The sequence below is a fragment of the Pan paniscus genome, chromosome 2 (assembly GCF_029289425.2).
Source record: "Pan paniscus chromosome 2, NHGRI_mPanPan1-v2.0_pri, whole genome shotgun sequence".
In the NCBI taxonomy this organism is placed as follows: Eukaryota; Metazoa; Chordata; class Mammalia; order Primates; family Hominidae; genus Pan; species Pan paniscus.
In genome coordinates, this window is record NC_085926.1 from 53,163,605 (window position 1) to 53,187,199 (window position 23,595).

The 23,595-nt window shown below is 56.4% G+C and overlaps 1 protein-coding gene across 3 annotated transcripts in view; it reads left to right on the forward strand.

Annotated features, from left to right (window-relative positions):
* PRKCD (protein kinase C delta) overlaps positions 1–23,595 on the forward strand; it is a 31,487-nt gene that overhangs the window by 6,007 nt on the left and 1,885 nt on the right. For 2 of the 3 annotated variants that reach the window (XM_034956667.4, XM_063602780.1), the window contains exons 2-17: positions 11,196–11,329; positions 12,393–12,592; positions 14,015–14,075; positions 14,252–14,414; positions 14,509–14,540; positions 15,929–16,014; positions 16,260–16,389; positions 17,670–17,770; positions 18,387–18,483; positions 18,710–18,810; positions 18,950–19,123; positions 19,387–19,478; positions 20,123–20,185; positions 21,499–21,637; positions 21,836–22,024; positions 22,635–22,763. In XM_034956667.4, coding sequence (XP_034812558.1) covers positions 11,215–11,329; positions 12,393–12,592; positions 14,015–14,075; positions 14,252–14,414; positions 14,509–14,540; positions 15,929–16,014; positions 16,260–16,389; positions 17,670–17,770; positions 18,387–18,483; positions 18,710–18,810; positions 18,950–19,123; positions 19,387–19,478; positions 20,123–20,185; positions 21,499–21,637; positions 21,836–22,024; positions 22,635–22,763 — 1,872 coding nt within the window. In that variant the 5' untranslated portion in view covers positions 11,196–11,214. Of the gene's footprint in view, positions 1–3,170; positions 3,319–11,195; positions 11,330–12,392; positions 12,593–14,014; positions 14,076–14,251; positions 14,415–14,508; positions 14,541–15,928; positions 16,015–16,259; positions 16,390–17,669; positions 17,771–18,386; positions 18,484–18,709; positions 18,811–18,949; positions 19,124–19,386; positions 19,479–20,122; positions 20,186–21,498; positions 21,638–21,835; positions 22,025–22,634; positions 22,764–23,595 lie in introns of all 3 variants that reach the window. The other variant, XM_034956666.3, reaches the window with a different exon arrangement.

Below are 23,595 nucleotides of genomic sequence, written 5' to 3' on the forward strand. Positions count from 1 at the left end.
AGCCCTCTGTCAGTGGCTCTACGCCTTGCTCCGCCCCTGCCTTGCCTGCCCAGGGGAGCAGCGTCTGGCCACCGGGTTAGGCTGACTGACCAGGCTTTTCACTGCCAGGGCTGCCCAGGCCTTTTTGGGGGGCTCTAGGAGAAGGGCAGGGGGCAGCTCACGAAGTCCCCTGCAGTCCCCACAACCGTGGCTCCTTTCTTGCTCTGAGCCTGTAAGCCGAGGCTCAAGAGCATCAACTCTGGTAGGCATGGCCCCCTTGACAGAGGTGATGGCTGGGCTGCATCTTAGTGACTAGGCAGCTCCCAGCAGCTCTATGAATGAACCTGGGCAAGTGGCTCTGCCGCTCAGTGCCTCAGTCTCCCCCTGACAGATGAGATAATGATAGCATCCATCTTGATGAGGTTGTGTGGAAATGACAGATAACATATGCAAAGTAGCTGGCATCGTGCTTAGTGCATTGTCAGAGTTGAATGAGTAGAAACTGTAGTTATGTAAAGCATCTAGAGCCCAGTTCATGGGAACTATTCAAAAAATAGCAAGTGGGACTGATGAGGGGGTATTATTATCTGATGGGCTGGGCACTGGCCCAGTGTTACATGGCCAGGTGGCTATGGAGCCTGGCTGAGGAGCCAGGTGTCTGACACCCTCATCCCCCTCAATTCTGCCTCCAGTGGCAGTGCCCTGCTTGTTCAATAGGTTCCATGGCCTCCGAGGAGAGGAGCTCCTGTTGGAGCAGCTCCACCCACTCAGCAGTCCAGCCCCTGCCTGCTCTTCTCCCCCTCACTCCCTTTCAAAGGGAGAAAATAGATCTCATGACAAATGGATGCAGGGAGGGGAAAGGCAGTCTGCAGCTGCCCGCTGCCCCCTCAGGGCTCCCCTTGGCCCTCTCCAGCTCTGGCCTCCTGCAGGACATTAGGCTGGGAGAATTGGCTGGGAACGAGGGGGTGGACGTAAGCCCTCCTGCCAGCCTGCTTACCCTTCAGACCCCTGGAGTCAGCCTGTGGGCTGGGGCAGGGAGTGGGCATCTGGGACTGATGGAAGCTAGAAGAGTAGGGGGAGCTAGAAAACCCCCTACACCCATGGCAGCTGGGGGCAGGGCCTAGCCTGTCCCAGGGACACGAAGAAGGTCAGCACAGTTAGGGTTGGGCTAAGCATTGGCCTTCACTGTGTGGGGCCCAGAGGCTGGGGATGAGGAGTGTTGAGGGGTGGTAAGGACAGTGATGCAAACAGCAGGGGCCTGAGGGCTGGAGAGCGAAAGGTGGATGGGCCTGGGCGGGAAGTGTGGTTGAGGGTATCCTGAAGGCTTAGGAGCAGGACTTCTGCGGGCATCAGACAGACCCTGGTTGAATCCTTGCTCAATATTTAGTGGCTGTGCACACTTGAGCCAGGGACTGGACCGTTCCCCACTTGCCTCATCTGTGAAATGGGCAGATCAGGGGGTGTGGTGTCCTGTGAGACATGAACGATGGGAAGGAGCCACTGTGTGGGGTGGGGTGGAGCAGGAAGACGGAACAGCAAGCCCAGAGGCTCCTAAGCGGGAAGGAACTGGCTGCTTCGGGAACTGAAAGGGGTCAGCGTGGCTGGGGCACAGGAGTGAGGGAAAGGCAGAGCCCGAGAGGTCAGGGAGGTAACGGCGATGGGGAGGGGGGTGGCGGGGGGCAGGCTGCATGGAGCAGGCTGAAGGGAGGAGTCTGGGCTTGTCAGAGGGGCAATGGGAGGCACTGGGGGCTTGGGCAGGGGTGACAAAATCTGTCTGAAAAGCCCCGTCTGGTGGCTGGAACAGGGGGACTATCTGGCCGGGGTAGAGGATGGAGAGCAGTCAGAAGGCAGGTGCAGAGCCTGGGGATGGTGGTGGTGGGAGAAGAGGATTTGAGACTTGAGGACAGGCTGCAGCGGCAGACGGGATGGCCTTATTGTGTGGGGAGCAGGGGGAGCTGTCTGGCCTGAGCCACTGCCTGAGCTCGTGCACTCCTAGTGGATGAGGAGCGCTGGGAGGGGAACGGCGGGGGACTGGTGTGGGCAGGCTTGAGCTCTTCTGGAGTCATTCATGTGATGAAGCCAGGGAGGCAGGTGGGGCCACAAGCCTGAAGTTCAGGAGGGTCTGGGCCCAAAGTAGAGACGGGAGCCTAAAGCCAGGATTGGGGAGGAGAGGGCTCAACAGGCCTTCTAAGGGGTGGGGGAGCATTTGAGAGGCCCACGAACAGGACCGGGATGGCTGTCCCTCAAAGGTCTTTGCCAAGGCACCCAGGAAGGCAGGCTTGTGGTGGCTGAGCCACTGTTTTCACAACAGCTCCGGAAGCTTTGGATCATGTCTATGGCCGTGTTGGGTAAACAGGCAGAGCAGAGCAGGCAGTCGCCAAGGCCTGAGGCTGGATCAGATGTCTGCGTGGTGTAGGTTGTGGGCTGGGGTTGTTGGGGTGGGAGGAGGATCCCAGGGTCCTCCAGTGTCAGGGCTGGAGAAAGCTTAGAGGTCTCCATTGTTGAGACAGGGAGGCTGGAGCCCCGGGAGGGGCAGTAGCTGGCCAGCCTCTGCCAGTGGACTCATGCTGCCTGCTTCAGCCCAGTTCTGCCCAGAGCCTCAGGCCAGAACAGGGCACCCTGCGGCTGGGGGGCTCAACAGAGCCTCTTTTCCCACTTTCCAAGGAAGTCTGGAAGACACCAGAGCACTTGGGCCAAGATCGCGGAGCACCCAGGCAGCAGATCTGAGCTAGGCCTGTCTAGGTCCAAGCTCGCCGGTTCCTCTGTCCGCTGCCTGCTGTGGGATGGCGCACCATGCGGGATGGTCCTGCCTCTCTCCCAGCTTTCTCAATATCCCCAAAGTGGGGAAGCATCATGTGGGTCCTGCCCAGATCCTGGGGATGACTGGCAAAAGGGTTAGGTGGCCATCTTGCCTTCTCCCAAACACAAAACGATTGTTTCCAATGGTAAACCATCTGGAAAATCGTGGGAACTCTGTGGGAGAAAGAAGGGCTAAGGAGTAGGGCTCTTGTACTGGGGGCTGATGGAGGAGCTGTTCCCATCTCCAAACACATACCCTCACCCCACTGGAGGCCAGATGGGCAGTTCTAGGACTAGAGCTGGAGGTTCTCTCCCCACTTCCCCCTGGGTCTGCCCCATTGGCTTTGTGGCTTTGGTTGAATTGCTCAACCTCTCTTTCGGTTTCTGCACAGTGAGCCTGGAGCTCAAGGAACTTGCGCCTGGGGTGCCCGGCTTGCTGCCCTACCAACATAGGTTCAAGCCCTCCCCTCCCCCTGTGCGCCAGGCCTGTGACTGCCACCTGTGACCTTCAACCTCCACCATAGCCTCAGGGCCCTGCAGGTAGGTGGGCGGGCAGGCGGAGGCCTGCCCAGTGATGTGCCTGACCAGCCCACTCCTTCCCTTACACACTTTAGACTTTGCTCTGGATCAAGAGGGACTTTCTTCGCCTCCCTGGGTGGAAAGGCCCAGCCTAGCCTGACACCAGCTGCCCTTCTGCCCCTCCTCCATTCCCCAGCCATTGTGCCTGGGGGCTGTGGTGGAAAAAGCTGCATTTGGACTTCATGGTGCCAGACTCTAGTCAGGGATGTGGGGTCCTTCCAGGACTGTATGTTTGTTTCTGTGTCTGCCTGGAGCATCTCTGTGCCAGTGTGTACATTACAGCTTGTGGCACTCCACGTGCATGTGGAGCCTATGTGGTCGGGTGTGGTCTGTGTGGGCCTGGGTGTCTGTTGAGATGTGAGAGCCGGTGAGTGGGGGTGTGTTTCTGTGTGTGTGTGTGTGCCCCTGTGTCATCACAGCAGTGTGTGTACGTACCTGTGGCTCCAACTGTGTGCGTGTGTGTCTGATGTCGAGTGGGGCTCCCTGTGTGCTGTTTGGGTTGGCGAGTGTGCCTGTGTGCACACGTGTGGTTATTCGTGGAGAGGCCCAGCTGCATCCCCCACCCTGGCTCCTCACAGAGGCCCCTTGTCCTCACAGGATCTGGCTCTCTGGCTCCTGCCATGAAGGGGCCTTTGTTCCTCTCTCAGGGGTACCTGGGGCACCCCCCTCTGACTGAGCCCAGGACTCCTCATATCCTAGGGCTGGCTGGTGACTCGAGGCCTGTGCCTGGTGGCCTCCCTCCAAGGAGGCCCTACCCCACACAAGCTGGCAGAGGTGGATGTCAGCCGATGACAGCCAGGCTCCCAAGTCCTGCCCCTCTGAACCTTCCAGACCCTCTGGCAGGGCAGGCCATTATGCTCCTGCTGACCCCTCAGATCGAAGGCCCCCAGCCAACAGGTCCCTGCAGCCTCCATTCTCCTCCAGCCCCCCTCACTCCCTGCTACTCACTGCCTGCGTGGCGCATCCTACAGAGGTCTTACCATCCTTTGTAATCACATATTTATGTGACTGGCTCCCACCAGGCTGTAAGTTCCATGGGCCTGGTGTGGCAGAGGTTACCAGTGGGAAAGCAGCTAGCTTCCTGAGAGGTGGGAAGGGTCCCCCAGGGCCAGCCTTCTGAGCTGCCTGGAAGGATCTGTGGGAATTCAGAAGGCTGTTCCAGCTGAGGGAACAACATCTGCAAGAATATGGGGGCTGGGAAATGAGACATATGTTCACAGAGTAGCCAGAACAGGGATTGAGGTAGAGAGCAGGACAGGGCCAGGGAGTGGGCAGTCTGGAAGGCCTGGAGAGGTCTGGGCTTTCTCCAGGGGCAGTGAGAGCCTAGGAGGTTCCCAGCTGTGGGAAGAATGGGTAGGGGAGGGACCAGAGATGGTGACAACCGGGAGGGAGCTGGGTAAGGGGAGGAGAGGCCACAGGTACTGGTTGGTCTGTGTGGGGTGAGGGAGGGGCCCAGGAGGAGCCCTGGCTGGGGGATGAGGTACCTGTCCTGGGAGGAGCAGGTATGGGGAGCATCCCTGCTCTGGGACTTGGCTGTGACCTGAGTCCATAGATCTGGTTCTTATCTCAGCACAGGGCTGGGCATGTGGAGGCTGGGGGATGGGCCCTGGTGGAGGAACCCTAAAGGGTCTTGCTAGCCTTTCCCCTCCAACCTCCTGTTCCTCTTGCTGAGCCCACTTCCTGGGTTGTGAAACCTGCATGGCCTCCTTGCCTTGTTTCCGCTGGGAAGGCCATCTAGGCAGCCAGCCTCCCAGCCCAGCTACCACCCACCTGCCTACCCAACCTGGCAGCTCCACCGTGCCCGGCCCCCTTGCCCTGCCATGACTGCCGGTACCAGCCCTGCACCCTCCTGCTGATTACACTTCCTCTCACTGTCCTTTCTGCCCCTGCCTGGGCCTTGGTCTCCTCCGCCCTCCTTTATTCATCCACAAGGCTGTGGCAGGCTACACTGTGGACTCCCCCAGGCAGAGTCTGCATCCTTAGGAGGGCCCCCACTTTGTGCCACCTGCCATGCAGTTGTGACTTCCGTGGCAGGTGTCAGGTGTGTGTGGGAGAGTAGGTGGCATGGGGGACATCCCCTGCTCCCCGGGGGTCTGTTCAAGGGAACCAGACCGCCCTATACCCACCAGGGGCTGCAACTGGTCTTTCATTGCCCTTGCTTTGACTGACCTCAGCCTGTCACCTCATTTCTCCCATAGACGTTTCTGAGGCAGCCTCCCTCTGCTCTCACACACCTCCCCGCCAGCAGCCTGATCAAGCCTCTTTCCTCCAGCCCAGCTTACTCCTCTGGCCAACAGGCATCATTCTGTGGCCTGTGAGGCAGAATCGAACACCAGGGAAGGGGTGGGGTGGAGGGGACCAGGCCGGATCTGGGAGCCAGGGAACCTCACTGCAGGACCTTGGCCTTAGTTTCCTCCTCTGTACAATGAGGAGATGGGCATGTCAGTCTCTGAAGACCTATCTCTTGTGGAGAGATTGGCTTGTTGGGGTTTTTCACCTTTGACAAAACCATTATCCAACAAGTTACATGTGATGCAGAAAAATTAGCAAATGCATTCCTGTCCCTGCTGGCGCTCCTCAGGCCATGTCCCTCACCCCAGCCTCCTGTGCTGGTATACATCAGCACACGTGTGGATGTGCAGCACACATACTTGTCTGCTGGAGGCAACCAGGACTTCTGTGCCCGGGAGCTCCAAACCCAAGGTCGCTCTGATCACCTTGAGGCCAGCCTTGCCCACTGCCGGGTACTGGCTGGGAACAGGTTTCCATTTGTCCCAGAGGAGGTGACCTGCCTTCTCTGGCCTGACCTAGCTACTGCCTTTCCTTACCTCTGGGCTGCTGATCTGGGGCTCACATTCCCTGGGGCTGGGATCCAGTGTGTCCAAGCCTTCCCTAGGTTTTGTTTTTGTTTTATTTGTTTTTAGTTTTTTTGAGACAGAGTGTCACTTTATTGACCAGGCTGGAGTGCAGTGGCAAGATCTCGGCTCACTGCAACCTCTACCTCCCGGGTTCAAGTGATTCTTCTGCCTCAGCCTCCCAAGTAGGTGGGATTACAGGTGCCCGCCACCACACCTGGCTAAATTTTGTATTTTAGTAGAGAAGGGGTTTCACTTGTTGGCCAGGCTGGTCTTGAACTCCTGACCTCAGGTGATCTGCTCACCTCAGCCTCCCAAAGTGTTGAGATTACAGGTGTGAGCCACCATGCCTGGCCCTTCCCTGGGTTTTGGAAATGGAGGCTGGTCCAAGTGGCGAGGTCACGGGGGAAGACCACTGGTCAAGCATGGGGTACCTGTCTCTTGGAGCCCTTACCTCCCTGTTTTCTCTGTCTTCATGTGTGTTTGTGTGTGCTGATCTCCACCTCTACCGTCTTCCGTCCATCTCTACCCTTTTCTCTCTCTTTGTCTCTTCTTCTCAACATGGCATACTGGAAAGGACCTGGGCTGCAACATCGGGCAGGCCTGGATTTATCCTTCCGTCACTTACTGGCTGTGTGACCTTTTGGAAAGTCACTTTGCTTCTCTGAGCTTTAGTTTCTTCATCAGTAAAATCCCTTCTGGATCCGCATAGGGATAAAGTGAGCTAATGTAATTACAGAGGTAATCTGCGACATTGTCGGCCTCAGAAAAGGACTGTCCTTCTTGTAAGTGGAGGAGCCAAGATTCATACCTAGACACTGACCCTTAGTCTGGTGCTTTGTGCTTCATAAAGCTGCCTCTGCTGTAGGCTGGAGAAGCAGAATAGAGACTAGGAGCCCTTAGGCAGCTGGGTAAGGCCTGGCTGGCCTCAGCTGGCTCCAAGGAGCTTGTCCCCATGGAGGCTGTGTGGGGTCGAGCCCCCAGCACCCCCTGGCCCTGCAGAGTGGCCATGAGTCTGGGGCTGAGCCAGCGGCCTTCCTCTGGGGCCTCCGTGGCCCAGGTCCTATTTGCATGGGGGCTATAAATAGTCAGCACACCTTGCTTTTGTGCTGCTGCTTCACCCCCATCTCCCTGCCATACACTCTGAGAGGTAGGGGGCAGACTCTGACTCTGCTGTGCAGAGCAGGGACTTGTGGCTCAGAGAGGCCCAGGACCTCTCTGAGGGTCACACAGTGATGGAAGAAGATGTGGGGCTCTGGGTAGTACAAACAGGGACAGAGTTGGTGGCAGAACCTGGCCAGAGCCCATGCCCTGGTTTTAGTCTTAGGAGGTTGGGTCTGACGCTATGGTTACTGCTGGTTAGTCTCAGGGCAGCCCACGAAGACCATGGCTCCCCAGTTCTCATGGCACTGCAGCCTGGCAGTGCAGGTTTAGGGCTGGGGCCTGCTGTGTTTGTGGTTTTCCCTCCAGTGGCTTCTAACTGTGAGCAGCAGCTGCTCTGAGTGTGGCCTGAGAGAGCTGGAGGGCCACCCTTGGGTGGGCAGGTCCTGGGCTCTGCCTCACCCTCCTGGGGCTTCTCTGACCCACTCTCTCCTCCACCCTCCATGCAGTCCTGGGGTGGTCCCCATGCATACCTCCTGCTGGGCAGGCCGGGGGTAGGGGAAGCCATGGAGCCTGTGGGCTGTCAGGGCTGGGCCCCAAGGGTTGGTGGCTGGGAGGAGGACCTGGCTGGCCGGTGTTGGAGCATCTGGTGCTCCTGAGTGAGTTGTATGTTCATGGAGACCTGGTTTCCCTTTCTGAGCAGTGGGATCTGTAACCAGGACTGTCTTCCCAGGCTGCTGGGCAGGCGGAATGGATGCGGTGGGGGATGTGAGTGCGCTTTGTAAACTGCGAAGGGAGGTGCACAGTAAGGGATGGGTGCTGCAGTGAGAGGGGGTGATAGTGGTAAGAGGAACCCCCTCCCCATGGCCTGTTGGGTTGATTGTAGCCCTTATCCTACGTGAGTTCTCATTATCCCCACAACCCTGAGCCAAGAGACTATTGCTCATCAGGAAATGGGGGGGCTGAGGCTCAGAAAGGTCAAGTGACCTGCACAGAGTCCACAGCCAAGGCAACGTTGGTGTCAGGATGCAGCACCCAGGCGGCCTGGCCATCATTTTGCCATATGTGCTGCCCTGAGCCTCTCTCCCCTAGGAGCCCAGGCCACCTGCAACACACTTGCTCCTCCTTTATCCCTGTGCCCCTGTCCCCTCAACCCTCATCATCCTCCGAGGCACTCAGAAGTTGCCTACTGCCCCATCTGGGTCTCCAGGTTTTCCTAACAGCAGAGCTGCATCTGCTGGGATTAGGCCCTGGATGTGTGGACACAGACCTGCCAATCATTCCAGACCCAGGGAGCACTCACCTGGGTGCTGGATCTCTTGGACCCTCAGGGACAAGCCAGGCAGCAAAAGGGGCAAGATGTCCGTCTTGCTTACGGGTTTGGGATGCTCACCCAGATTCCTGCACATATGCGAGGCCAGGCCCACGCAGCTTGCTTTTCACTCCAGTATCAACTGAGTGCCCACCATGTGCCACCCACTCCCATGGCTGCATATAATCACATTCCTGTAGACCCGTGCAACCTCACACACACCGATTCATGCATGCTGCAGCCTGGGGAGCAGCCAGCAGCAGCCCCCAACTGGCCCTCTCTCCCTGGCCCACCAAGAGGTCAAGGGCAGCTGGCCTGGCACACAGGCCACCTGCTGGTGTCAGGCTGAAGGCTTCGGGACTTGGGCTCAGGTGTGAGCTTGCACACCCACTCTCACATCCACTGAGTAGGAGCCAAGGCCGGGCAAGGGATGTGGTGGGGTCTGCCCTGCCTGGGTCCTGCTCTCTGCTTTGGCAGCTGCTGGCCTCAGAGGGCTGCCTGGACTCACTGGGCTGGGCTGCAGGGTGAGGTCAGCATTTGCTGTGAGCTCATCTGAGCTGGGAGCTCCCAGCAGAGCTGGCCGCTGCTCTGGCCACCTTGTGCAGGAGCTGGAGGAAGTCATCTGGGGCTGGGCAGCTGTTGTGTGTGCATGCACACGTGTGTGTCTGAGTGTGCCCCTGTGTGCTGGCTTATGTTCAGGATGGAGTGAATACATGTGCATGTGCACAAAATCGAGTGAGCGCTCCCTCAACCAAGGCTATGGAGCAGCCTTGTGGGGCCTGGGCAGGAGCCAGTGTGCACATAGGTGCTTGCACACATGTGTGTCCTTCACAAGTGGCAACCTGAGGAGCCCCTTGGAGTCACTTACTGTAGTGAACATTAACTTAGAGAATGGTGAGAAAGCCAGGAGTGTGGGAGGCTGCTGTGTATGAATCTGCAAGGCACGTTCAGCGTTACATTCAACATTAAAATACAGTTTGGGTTTTTTTTAATTTTTATTTTTCTGAGGCAGAGTCTCGCTCTGTTGCCCAGGCTGGAGTTCAATGGCGCAGTCTCAGCTCACCACAACCTCTGCCTCCCAGGTTCCAGCTATTCTTCTGCCCTCAGCCTCCCAAGTAGCTGGGATTATAGGCATGCGCCACCACGCCTGGCTAGTTTTTGTATTTTTAGTAGAGATGGGGTTTCACCATGTTGGCCAGGCTGGTCTCGAACTCCTGACCTCAGGTGACTCGCCCGCCTTGGCCTCCCAAAGTGCTGAGATTACAGGCATGAGCCACCGCGCCTGGGAAGTTTGGGTTTTTTTTTTTTTTTAAGAGATAGGGTCTCACTCTGCCACCCATGCTGGAGTGCACTGCGTGGCACTCTGCTGCCTTGAACTCTTGGCCTCAAGCGATCCTCTTACCTTGGCCTCCTGAAGTACCAAGATTATGGGAGTGAGCCACCATGCCCACCTGTTTTATATTTGGGGAAATAATTAGTTTGAAGGTGCAGGCAACCTTCCAGGCAAGCGAGAGGCACTTGACCCCAAGGGGTCAAGTTAGAAGGGTCAGGCACACTGATGTAGGCAGAGCCTCTCACTGCCCTGATCCCTGAACAGAGTGGGTGCCAAGTTAGTGGAATGTCAGCTTTTGGTTCTGATTCTGCCTTAGGGTTTCAGTTTCCCCATCCGCAAAGTGGGGGGTGTTTATCTTGGCACTGCTTGTCTGCCTGGGTAGTTATGAAGAAAAAACCCCAAACTTAGAAAATCATGAAGGGCTGCATGGGGCAGGATGGGAGAAAGAGGCAGTACTGTCCTGTCCCCTTACCAGGTGACAATGGCACATACCAGGTGCCTGGCATGGAGCAGGTACCCAGCAATAGGGTACTTAGGGAGTCACTGAGTGACTCCCCAAATGAATATCTAGGGATGACAGATGCAAATGCCACCAGGGCCCAGGTAGGAGGAGTGAAGAGAGTGCCCCTGGCCTGGGGTAGATTGATGGAGGGCAGCCAGCCATCCCAGTGCTAGCTGGCTGTTGCCCAGTGGGCCCAACATCACATTTTCCAGTTTTACCAGAGACACCGCAAATACAGACTTACATAAACCTCTCAATATTTTTGTTTTTGTTTTTGTTTTTGTTTTTGTTTTTGAGACGGAGTTTGGCTCTTGTCACCCAGGCTGCAGTGTAGTGGTGTGATCTTGGCTCACTGCAACCTCCGCCTCCCGGGTTCAAGTGATTCTCCTGCCTCAGCCTCCCGAGTGGCTGGAATTACAGGCATGCACCACCACACCCAGCTAATTTTTAGTAGAGATGGCTTTTCACCATGTTGGTCAGGCTGGTCTCAAACTCCTGACCTCAGGCCATCTGCCTACCTTGGCCTCCCAAAGTGCTGGGATTACAGGCGTCAGCCACCGCGCCTGGCAAACCTCTCAGTTTTTAACACTGGCAACTGAGACTAGTGTGTGTGTGCATCATGTGGGCCAAACCCAATCATAGGAGAGCCCTGGGGGAGCGGGTCCCTGAGTGCTGCCCATGACTGTTCCCGCTGGTCCCGCCCGGCCGCCTGGCCTCACCCCTCTGTGTGCACAGCCCCACTGCAGGCCCCACCATGGCGCCGTTCCTGCGCATCGCCTTCAACTCCTATGAGCTGGGCTCCCTGCAGGCCGAGGACGAGGCGAACCAGCCCTTCTGTGCCGTGAAGATGAAGGAGGCGCTCAGCACAGGTAGGCCTGGAGGCTGGACCCTGGAGAGGGGCTGGGAATCTGGGCCCAGCTGGAAGGACTGGAGGGGGCCTGGCCTTGTTCCCTGCAACCTCTGAAGGATTCTGCTCTTCCTCATCCTTGACTCCCTGCCCCACTCAGCTATGAAGGCACAGGCCACTGAGTCGCTATAGGGCTGCAAACACTGGCCAAATTGAGCCCTCCTTGGAAGGCTTGGAGTTTCTGGTTCCGCCTCCCTGGTTGTTTTACCCAGCAATTTTTACATGTCCATTTGTGCCAGGGCCTGTGCTGGGCACTGAGGATACTGTCATGCTCCAGGACTAACCTGGCCCTGCCCTCATGGGGTTCATAGTCAGGTGGGGAAACCAGGCACGTCAAAAAGCAGTGAGTCCTGCAATGGGGAAGCCCAGAGAAGGCACCCTCTGAACCTGAGGTCAGGGAGGACTTCCTGGAGGAAGCACATACCTCACATCATTCCCTCTTGCTTTTGCCCTGGCCTGGTGAACCCCTATTTGTCCCTCAGGTCTCAGCTGAACTGTTCCTTCCTCTAGGAAATCTTCCCTGACCCTTAGGCTTGACCCTGTGGCCACTTGACCATAGGCAAGTCTAGCACTACCAGCCTTGCCCTCTTCAGTCTCATCACAACTGTGACTTAACAGTTACTTGAGGAAGGAGTTGGTGCATTCGCCACCCGGGCCTGGGGATCCAGGAGGACAGGCCCTGGTTGTAGCTTTTCTTGCAGCTGTGTTCCGCGCCTCGAATATTATGGCTGGCATGCAGGAGCTGTCAGCCCATGTTCCCTGCATGAATGCATAAGGGCAGGCGACATTTAAATGGAGCTGGAGCAAGAGGATCAGAGGAAGAGGGAACAGCAGGAACAAAGGCCTGGAGGGAGGACCTAGCAGGGTGCCCAAGGTAGTTCTGTGCTCTAGAGGACACTGGGGAACCACAGCAGGCCCTCAAGGCAGGAGAGTCGGGCAGATTCTGCCAGGGGAAGGCCGTGGAGGTCTAGGAGGGAGGGACAGAGGGGCCATGGCCCAACCTTCCCTGCCTGGCCTTGTTGCAGAGCGTGGGAAAACACTGGTGCAGAAGAAGCCGACCATGTATCCTGAGTGGAAGTCGACGTTCGATGCCCACATCTACGAGGGGCGCGTCATCCAGATTGTGCTAATGCGGGCAGCAGAGGAGCCAGTGTCTGAGGTGACCGTGGGTGTGTCGGTGCTGGCCGAGCGCTGCAAGAAGAACAATGGCAAGGCTGAGTTCTGGGTAAGGGGCGCACGAGCCCCACCGTGTGTGTGTGTGTGTGTGTGTGTCTGTGTGTGTGTGCACGCGTGTGTGTGTGTGCGTGCACGCACGCGGGCTTGGTCAGTGAGCACAGCTGAAGAGCACCGGGCCCTGTGCTGGCCACCAGTCCAGCCCTGTGGCCAACATGTCCTGGGTGTGAATCCTGGCTCTGCAATTCACCAGATTCCCAGCCTCTCTGAGCTTCTGCTTCCGCATCTGTTAAGAGAAGGCACTACTAAATGTGCCTACCTCAGGGTCAGTTGTTCAAATGAAAGGAGCAGCTGGATGTACAGGGCTTATTGCAGAACCTGACACATAGCAGGTGCTAAAGACGGCCAACTTCCTTATTGTGACTACTTTTTCCTTTTTAATTTTGGAAAGGCAGGATATGCACATAGTAAAACATTTTTAACTGCATAAAAGGGTGTGCCCCTGCCCCAACACCAGGCCACCAGGCCTCCTTCCCAGAGGCACCCATTATTCCAGTTCTTTTTGGAATCTTCGCGTATATTCTAGGCCTTGGCGGCCATTGAGGGGGCAACATAGTGATCTTTAACAGCAAGGAGGTGGGAGAAGGGGAGGCTGACGGTCTCCCCTGAAATGGAGACTTACCTGCTGAAATGGAGACTCTGCACAAGCATGTGGCCACCTGGCCATGTGCAGCTGTGTGTTCTGGGTGGCGACAGGATGCCAGTGCTGGCAGAAGTCCCCTGGGGTTACATGTGGGATGTAACCAAGATGTCTCCACCAGGAAAGGCCCTGTGACCATTGGAGGCTCTGATCAGCCTCCTGCGAGGGGTGAGGGGGCTGGGATGGGAGAGAGGTTAACACAGGGCTGTACTGACCCTTGGCCAGTCAGGCAGGGACACAGAGGGGCCTCTGGCTGTGCTGTCTCCACTCCCCCAAGGGAGGATATCAGTCACCAGGTCTAGGTCTTGGGGGAGGTGAGGGGATAGAGGCTCAGGTCCCACCCTCGAGACTGTCCAGTCTGCTTGAGGAGCCCTCGGCACAGAGGGAGGAGCAGCGTGTGTGCACGAGGATGAGTGTGTCTGTCTCTCTCCGCATGTGCACACGGGTAGGGGCCTCCATTCTAAGATCCTTGCTAAGGGGGCTGCAGCGGGTAGGGGTGGGGAATTTCCCTTCCTGCTCTGTTCCCCAGCTATGTGTCTGGGCTGGGTGTGGGCTGGACCCTTTCACTTCCCTAAATGTAATAATACCCCTGGGTACAGGGTGGGGGTGGGGCTCAGGCGGGGCCCTGCCCACACTGGGCAGACAAGTGTCTGGCTAGGCCTTGGGGGGCTGCCTTGGCCTTGGGGGACCAGCCATGGGGGTGGGTTCTGAGTTTGGCCTGGCCCAGGCTGCCCTCACTGACCTTGTTCTCCCCTGGCCTCTGGCCCCCAACAGCTGGACCTGCAGCCTCAGGCCAAGGTGTTGATGTCTGTTCAGTATTTCCTGGAGGACGTGGGTAAGAACTCCCTGGGGGTGGAGGGCTCCCTTGCCGGGTTCAGAGGCAGAGCCAGCACTGAGGTGTAGGGAAGCTGCTCCCTTCGGCAGAGCTGTCCAGGACCACCCTGGGAGGGACTGTAGGGGTGCCACCCCTTCCAGATACCAGGGCTGACTTCCCTACTCCATGGTCACCAGATTGCAAACAGTCTATGCGCAGTGAGGACGAGGCCAAGTTCCCAACGATGAACCGCCGCGGAGCCATCAAACAGGCCAAAATCCACTACATCAAGAACCATGAGTTTATCGCCACCTTCTTTGGGCAACCCACCTTCTGTTCTGTGTGCAAAGACTTTGTCTGGTGAGAACTGGCCATGCCCACTGGTGGTGGTGCAGGGTAGTGGGGGCCTATCCCGGTCCCCGCTCACTCACTTTGCCTGGGTTTTGCCTTTCAGGGGCCTCAACAAGCAAGGCTACAAATGCAGGCGTAAGTGTCTCCACAGGCCAGTTTGTACGTATGTACCCATGTGTGCTCACGTGTGCCAGTGCCTGTGTGTATGCCAGTGCCTGTGTGCGCTCAGAGAGTGTATGCACGTGAGTTTTCCCAGTGTAGATACAGCAGCTGAGTTCAGCGAGTGCTGGGGCTGGTTTGCTGCTGCTCTGGAAAACCAGTTCTGCGCATCTCTTCCCAGCTCCGCATTCAGTGACGGGGAGTTGGTGGATGGCAATTGGGCACAGTAGAGTATTCACGCAGAAACCAGCCCAGGCCATGCACCAGGCCTCTTTTCCCCGGAGAGGCAATGATAGGTCCTTTACTGGCACATAGTGGCTGCATGTGCTTCTGTGTAGATGTGAGTGTCTCTGAGTACACAGGTGTGAGCACACTCTGTCCCTGAGGGTGTATGCACGAGGTGCCGCAGGCTGGAGCCAGACTGCCTGGGTTTGAATCCCAGCTCTACCACTTCCTAGCTATAGGGCCTTAGGCAAAGTTACTTAACCTCTCTGTGCCTCAGTTTCCTCATCTATAATTTTTTTTTTTTTGAGACTGAGTCTCATTCTGTTGCTCAAGCTAGAGTGCAGTTGTGCAATCTCAGCTCACTGTAACCTCCCTCTCCAAGGTTCAAGCGATTCTCTTGCCTTAGCCTCCTGAGTAGCTGGGATTACAGGCATGCACCACCATGCCTGGCTAATTTTTGTATTTTTAGTAGAATAGGGGCTTTGTCATGTTGGCCAGGCTGGTCTCAAACTCCTGACCTCAAGTGACTCACCCACCTCAGCCTCCCAAAGTGCTGGGATTATAGGCGTGAGCCATCGTGCCTGGCCCTCATCTACAAATTAGATATAACTATAATGTATAATAGGGTCATTGTGAAGATCAAATGGAATAAGATATGTAAAGCTGTATTTTAAGTGCCTTCCACTGGTAGCCATTCTGTGTAAGAAGTCTGTTATCATTATTACACATGCTTTGTGTGTATGTACAGGTGTCTGTTTTGAGGCATGTCCATGTGCATGTGTAAGAGAGGGCATTTAGGAGCCGTTTGCTATCCCAGGGCTTGGAAGAACTGCCCCCGCTTCTCGTATTGCGATGCCCTGTGCCCGCTAACTTCTGCCCACCTCCCTGCCCACTAGGACTCCTTCTTTCTAAGCCCCTGCAGATTGGCCTGTCCTCTCCGCCCCGTCCTCTCCAGGCTCCTCCTTTGAGGGCTGGCGGGAGGAAGACTCAAGCACTGGGCCTCTGCGGGGTGAGGGTGTGGGCGGTCAGGAGAACGGTGGCTTTGTGTAGAGGGCTGGACTGGTCGGCAGGCACCAGCTCATAGACTCTGCCCCTCCCGGTGCTTTCCCTTCCCCCTCCTGGGCCTGTGCCTCTTCAAGAATGTAACGCTGCCATCCACAAGAAATGCATCGACAAGATCATCGGCAGATGCACTGGCACCGCGGCCAACAGCCGGGACACTATAGTGAGCCTGGGTCCGGGGCAGGGCTGGGGATCTGGGGGGCTTGGCCAGATGGGAGGGATTTGCGCCCTCTCCCCACCCTCCCTGGGGAGCTTACCCTCCCTCCCCATTTTTCTTAGTCTTTCCTTGCCTCTCCCAGTGGAGCTCTCTTGGGATGTTGTTGTGCCCAGGGTTGGGGGAGAGCTAGGGGTTGAAGAAGGCGCTGGAGCTGGCACGTGACCCTCAGCCTGTGATACCCCCACCTCCAGTTCCAGAAAGAACGCTTCAACATCGACATGCCGCACCGCTTCAAGGTTCACAACTACATGAGCCCCACCTTCTGTGACCACTGCGGCAGCCTGCTCTGGGGACTGGTGAAGCAGGGATTGAAGTGTGAAGGTGCGTGCCACCCCACCCCTGGGCTGCAGGAGGGGCACTCCCAGCTGGTGCTGCTGTGAATTCCAGCCACCTCACGCCACCCTCGCCTCCTCACCTGGAGACGGGCACCTCATTCAGGGACCTGATGAGGGTGAGGCCTTGGTGGACCCTCCCCACTGGCCTGACTGGCTCTGCCACTTACCTGCTGTGTGACCACAGGTGGGCGGCTCCACCCCTCTGAGCCATTTAGAGGAGAAAAGCAGGACCTAGAGAGTCCCTGTGAGGGGCCAGTGGGCAGAGGGTGCTGAAGCCAGGCCTGGTGCACACCGACAGGCGCCCAGACAGGCCTCCCCTGCCCTCTGCTTCACTTAGAGATGAGACAGAAGACCCTGGAGGGAAAGCGGCTTAAGTTGACCCAGATGTTCTTTAAAGGGTTTCGAATTAGGTCCCTGTCTTCTGGTTTTTCCTTTTTCTTTAAATCATGAAAGATTGGCTGGGCGCGGTGGCTCACGTCTGTAATCCCAGCACTTTGGGAGGCCGAGGCGGGCGGATCATGAGGTTAGGAGATCGAGACCATCCTGGCTAACATGGTGAAACCCTGTCTCTACTAAAAAAATACAAAAAAATTAGCCGGGCATGGTGGCGGGCGCCTGTAGTCCCAGCTGCTCGGGAGGCTGAGGCAGGAGAATGGCATGAACCCAGGAGGCAGAGCTTGCAGTGAGCCGAAATCATGCCACTGTACTCCAGCCTGGGTGACAGAGTGAGACTCTGTCTCAACAACAACAACAACAACAACAACAACAAAAATCATGAAAGATTGAAATGCTTGTCCAGGCGTGGTGGCTCACACCTGTAATCCCAGCACTTTGGGAGGCCGAGGCGGGTGGATCACCTGAGGTCGGGAGTTCGAGACCAGCCTGGCTAACATGGAAAAACCCCGTCTCTACTAAAAATACAAAATTAGCCGGATATGGTGGCGCATGCCTGTAATCCCAGCTACTCAGGAGGCTGAGGCAGGAGAATCACTTGAACCCAGGAGGCAGAGGTTGCGGTGAGCCGAGATTGCGCCACTGCACTCCAGCCTGGGCAATAAGAGGGAAACTCCATCTCAAAAAAAAAAAAAAAGAGAGAGAGAGATCGAAGTATTTATGATGGCTTCAGATCAATGTTTTCCTAGAAACTGGAACCCAGCAGACCCCACTGAAGCCCTCTTTTCTCTTGCTCTCCTGCGCCTCTCATACACTGCCCCCTGCCCTTGGCTGAGCTCTGAGACTGACAGCACCGCTTCTCCCTCACCCCAGACTGCGGCATGAATGTGCACCATAAATGCCGGGAGAAGGTGGCCAACCTCTGCGGCATCAACCAGAAGCTTTTGGCTGAGGCCTTGAACCAAGTCACCCAGGTGGGCAGGTGCCATGTGGACCCTGGACACAGGGCAGTGGGGTCAGGGACAGTCAAGGCTTACAGCCACTGCTGGGGAGCCACAGACAGCCAGGATATATTTAGACCCAGGACTCTACTTCGGGAAGATGCAACTCAAGAATTTAGGCAGCAGAGGGAGGGGGGCTTTTTTTCATAAGAAATTCATTATTCAGGCAGTTCTTTACTTGAGGGTGAACCTGGGGACCACAGGAGTGGGTGTTGGAACACTTTGAACTAAGACTTTGGGTGTGGACGTTTGTATGTGGGTGGGGCTTGAGGGATGCCACAAAACCTAAAGGTAAAATTTTAGAATCAATCAGAAATGAAGCTAAATAGTCAAATAAAATCTATCGAGTGAGTGGTTGGGAAGATAGGGTTCCGTTTACAAAACTTCTGTTTGTAATCAGAGCCTTTCAGACCACCAAGGCTTCTCTGGGCTCCTGGAAGAGTGCGTGTGTGTACACGCAGCCCAAGTAGGGGGCCTGTTGTCTCCTCTTGGTGTTAAGGGTGGAGTTATACTTGGGGGTCTTCCTTCTGGGCTGGGAGTTCTGATAATGGTCTGACCATCTGGCCCCCCACCTCTGCTCCCTCCCCAGAGAGCCTCCCGGAGATCAGACTCAGCCTCCACAGAGCCTGTTGGGATATATCAGGGTTTCGAGAAGAAGACCGGAGTTGCTGGGGAGGACATGCAAGGTGAAGCTGGGTCCATTGCCCCATTACAGTTTTTATTCCCCCTGAGGCCAAAGAAAGGGGACTGTCCTCCCTTCCATTGTCAAGTGAGACATGGAAGGAACCACCGGTCCTGGGGAGCGAGCCCCTTCCTCTCTGAGGCCCCTTCCCCCAGCCTACCCCAGGCCCCGGGGGAGGGGAGTTGTGTAGACTGAGACCCCGATCTGAGGAGGTGCCATCTCTCGGGCAGACAACAGTGGGACCTACGGCAAGATCTGGGAGGGCAGCAGCAAGTGCAACATCAACAACTTCATCTTCCACAAGGTCCTGGGCAAAGGCAGCTTCGGGAAGGTGAGGGCTGTGAGCCGGGCACCTGCTTCCCACCCCACCCTGGCTTCTTCCCGCTTAGGTGGCTGAGGTGGGAGTCTGTGAATTGGGCTGTGGCCCCTGCCCCGTCCTCACCTGCTCAGCACCCGTGTCTCCCCATCAGGTGCTGCTTGGAGAGCTGAAGGGCAGAGGAGAGTACTTTGCCATCAAGGCCCTCAAGAAGGATGTGGTTCTGATCGACGACGACGTGGAATGCACCATGGTTGAGAAGCGGGTGCTGACACTTGCCGCAGAGAATCCCTTTCTCACCCACCTCATCTGCACCTTCCAGACCAAGGTGCCTGGGCCTCCTGCCGTCACCGCCCCATGCCACAGCCATGTCCCACAGCTCCTCAGCCCCCCTCAGTCAGGGCTGTGTCTCCCGCTCAGGCCACTTAAGGCAGGGCCATGCTTTCCCCACTCATGCCTCCCAGGGCAGAGTTGTCCACCTCAGCCAGGGCCTGTCTCTGCTGTTTCCTGTTGGGGCTTGGCCCCAGTGACCCTCGGTGAGGGAGCCTCCTGCCTATTCCTCACCCCTGCTCACCACCCTTCCCACCCCAGGACCACCTGTTCTTTGTGATGGAGTTCCTCAATGGGGGGGACCTGATGTACCACATCCAGGACAAAGGCCGCTTTGAACTCTACCGTGCCACGTACGTAAGGGCCATGGTGGGGAAGGGCCCAGTGTGGAGGAAGGGCTACTGGCTCAGAGCCCACTTCCAGTCTGCCCTCCATGCCTTCTTCCCTCTCCCTAGAAAAGCCAGCCTGGGCTAGAGCAGCAACTGGGGAGATGTGGGGGCAGCCTGGGTCCGCACCACACAGGAAGCCATGGGTGGCAAGTGAGCTGCGGCTGGGTGCGCAGCGCAAATACTCTGGGTCCTGGCCGCTCCGTGGGCCACAGCCAGGGCAGCCTTGCAAATGGTGGTCCTGCATGACACAGGACACAGGACCCTGGTGCGTGGCCCCCAGACCTGCTTTTCCCCATTCACATGCCCCTTACCCCAAACTAACCGTGTATGTGTGTGTGTGTGTGTGCATGCATGCAAACACATATGTACATGCATGTAAATGCATACACTCTTAGAGAATTGGCTCACTGAGAGCTTTCCCTTCAGAACTTTCTGCCTGGGCTGCCAGCCCCCACTTGCCTGATACAAGATGTACTTGATCATGCTCAGGTTGTCCATGGAGTTATTTGCAGCATTTCTTGCTCCTGGAAGTGGGGTTGAGGGCCCGAGGAGAAGCAGAGGCTGCTCGGCAGAGATCCCGGAACACTTTATCCCTCTCTCTTGCCCAGGTTTTATGCCGCTGAGATAATGTGTGGACTGCAGTTTCTACACAGCAAGGGCATCATTTACAGGTGCGGGGGTGAGGGCAGCGGGGGCTCTTGGGAGGGGAGGCTCCAGCCCCATCATATCTTCTGAAATGCTCCAAGCAGGATCCCCCCAACTCCAGTTCCTTCTCTGCTGGAAATCAATCTTTAGCTGGGTATTTGCCTATGCCTCCCACCCTGGTGTTAGCATTCCTGTGGCCACCATTTGAGGCTGGCTCAGCTTCAGGAACTAGGAACTCACTGCTTATATTTGCCACCATCGCCCCACCCATCCTTGGAGCCGTCAGTCTCGCTCTGAAGCCCCATCGAGTCATCTAAGCTTCTGCCAGAAGGGACTCCTTCCATAAAGTGTCATCTAATAAGTTATGATTCCATCCTATGGTGGGAACTGTACACCCACCAAAAAGGCTGAGGTCAGGCTCTGTGTACTGATGTGGGATAATGCCAAGATATGTTGTTAAGTGGAAAAACCACCTGTGGGAAAGTGTATATCGAATATTAGCATTCAGGCTTTAAAACGTGGGAGGGAGACTGAGCGCGATGGCTCACGCCTGTAATCCCAGCACTTTGGGAGGCCAAGGTGGGCAGACCACCCGAGGTCAGGAGTTCGAGACCAGCCTGACCAACATGGTGAAACCCTGTCTCTACTAAAAAATACAAAAGTTAGCTGGGCATGGTGGTGGATGCCTGTAATCTCAGCTGCTCAGGAGGCTGAGGCAGGAGAATTGCTTGAACCCGGGAGGCGGAGGTTGCAGTGAGCTGAGATCATGCCACCGCACTCCAGCCTGTGTGACAGAATGAGACTGTGTCTCAAAAAAAAAAAAAAAAAAAAAAAAGGTGGGAGCGAGCTGCATGCTGCCATATGCTTGTCCACGCCTAGAATTGCTCTAAGGAGAGCCTCATGATTGAGCTCAGTGGAAGGCAGACTTTGTACTGTTTGCCATTTCTAGTTCCCATATGCATTAAGTATATACTCAAATGACTAATTACTAAATATAGACATGGTCTCTGCCTGTGGGAAGTAGACAAACCTGAACCTGGGGGTCACTTCTGCTGCTGACTGCTAGGGGACCCTGGGCGAGTGACATCACCTGTTTGAGCCCCATTTGGGCTTCAGGAAGTAGGGCAGTGTATGCCCAGCGTTTAGCACACAGGGGGGACTTGCAAAAAGCACCTGTTTTTAGGATCTCTTTCTCCTTCTGCTTCCTTTTCTGTTTCTCATTCCCTTGTACCCTTGGGGACAGTCCTGGACTAATACAGCTGAAAATTAGGACATGGGGGGCAGGGTTGGAAGGAGAAGAAATGTCCCCTGCTGACTCTTACCTGTCCCCTGTCCTTAGGGACCTCAAACTGGACAATGTGCTGCTAGACCGGGATGGCCACATCAAGATTGCCGACTTTGGGATGTGCAAAGAGAACATATTCGGGGAGAACCGGGCCAGCACCTTCTGCGGCACCCCTGACTATATCGCCCCTGAGGTGAGCTGATACCCTTCCAGCCCCCCACTCAGTCAGGCACCTTGCCTCCCCACGGTGGGCCAGGGAAGGCTTCCCAAGGGCAGTGATGTCCAAGCCAAAGCCCATAGGCTGAGGCGGCCTGGCTAGGCTTCGTGCCCAGGGGCCCCTCTCAGCCTCAGCACCTCAGCTCCTGCTGACCTGCTGCTCTCCCCCCACCAGATCCTACAGGGCCTGAAGTACACATTCTCTGTGGACTGGTGGTCTTTCGGGGTCCTTCTGTACGAGATGCTCATTGGCCAGTCCCCCTTCCATGGTGATGATGAGGATGAACTCTTCGAGTCCATCCGTGTGGACACGCCACATTATCCCCGCTGGATCACCAAGGAGTCCAAGGACATCCTGGAGAAGGTGGAGGCCCTGGGCTGGGCTGGGCTGGGGCAGGGGCTGGCAGACACTGGGCTTTGGGTGAGGAGCTTCCTGTCTCTGGAATGGCAGCCTCAGTGGTGCTGCAGTCCTAACATACGGGGTATTGCTCTCTCACCATGTTCCCAGGAACTCCTGTCTGAGTCCTGTGCATAGAATCAGCCTGACATGGTGACTAAGGGCCCAGGGTCAGGAGACAGACCCGAGGCCAAACGCTGGCTCTGCCTGGGACTAGCTGGTCACTTAACCTCTCAGAGTTTGTCTCCTTATCTGTAAAATGGGGCTATGAGCAGACTTGACTCACAGAGTTGTTGGGAAGAAAATAGAAACATATGATGCTCAGCTGTGGGCCAGGCAGATAGTAAATAATAAAAAGTTCCACCAGCAGAGTCGCAGATGTCCAGCCCAGAGCCTGTCATCTCCGGGGGAACTGGGAGCACTGCAGGCCAGAGTGGCCTCCCTCAGCCCCACCGTTCCCCAGGCTGACTGGGGCTGGGCAAGCCTGGCTTTGCATCCCTGGGCCTGCTGGGGATTTGCTGAAGCTCCAATTTCCCATGGCCCTTGGGTGCTAACCAGGGTCCCTGCTGGGTTGCAGCTCTTTGAAAGGGAACCAACCAAGAGGCTGGGAGTGACCGGAAACATCAAAATCCACCCCTTCTTCAAGACCATAAACTGGACTCTGCTGGAAAAGCGGAGGTTGGAGCCACCCTTCAGGCCCAAAGTGGTATGTGATCCTGCCCTGCGCTGCCTTCAGGCTGAGCTACTCCTCCCCTGCCCTCCCTCTCTCCTGCATCATTCACACGCTTTCCACCTCTCCCTTCTTCCAGCAATCTCCACAGCATGTTCAGTCACAGCCGCTGCCCTTGTATTCTCATCCTCTCCCTCCTGACTCAGTCATTCAGCACACACTGGGGACTGTGGATCCCACTGTATGCAGAGGACCCTGTTTTGGGAAATAGAGTTAAGACCTCACTTTATCGCTTCATTCAATCCATTTTCCAATACATATGGGGAATCCTGAGTCCCTGTTGAATGCAGAGCACAGTGCTGGGCTGCACAGCAAAGTGGGAGATGCAGTCCCAGAACCGGAGGAGCTCTCAGCTAGTTGGAGAGATAAGAAACTTGCACACCTATGACAATTTGTGATACGAGATGACAGTATAAGAGATGCCCCAGGACACATGATCCGTTGCTATTGAGTGGGTCTGTCAGCAGGAACCCAGGTGGCAGAGAAGAGGGTGGGTCTGAGAGGCTCCGTTGGAAGAAGTGAGACAAGGGACAGCTGGGAGGCATTCCAGGTGGAAGAGGGGATGGTTCACTCACAGGCCCAGAATCTACAGGGCTACCAAGGAACCAGCCTGAGAGCAGAGGCAGGTGGGGCCACTAAGAAAGTTGGGGCTATGTGGCCCCTCTGTGACCACAGTTCTTCCTTCCCACTCCCCTTCTGTCGTTTGATTCCCCTCCTCCACCAGGGCACACAGTTCCCACTGGGCAGCCTGTGTAATGCGCCTCACATTTGTGCTTTGAGGCTACAGAGCACTTCCCCTACACCAGGG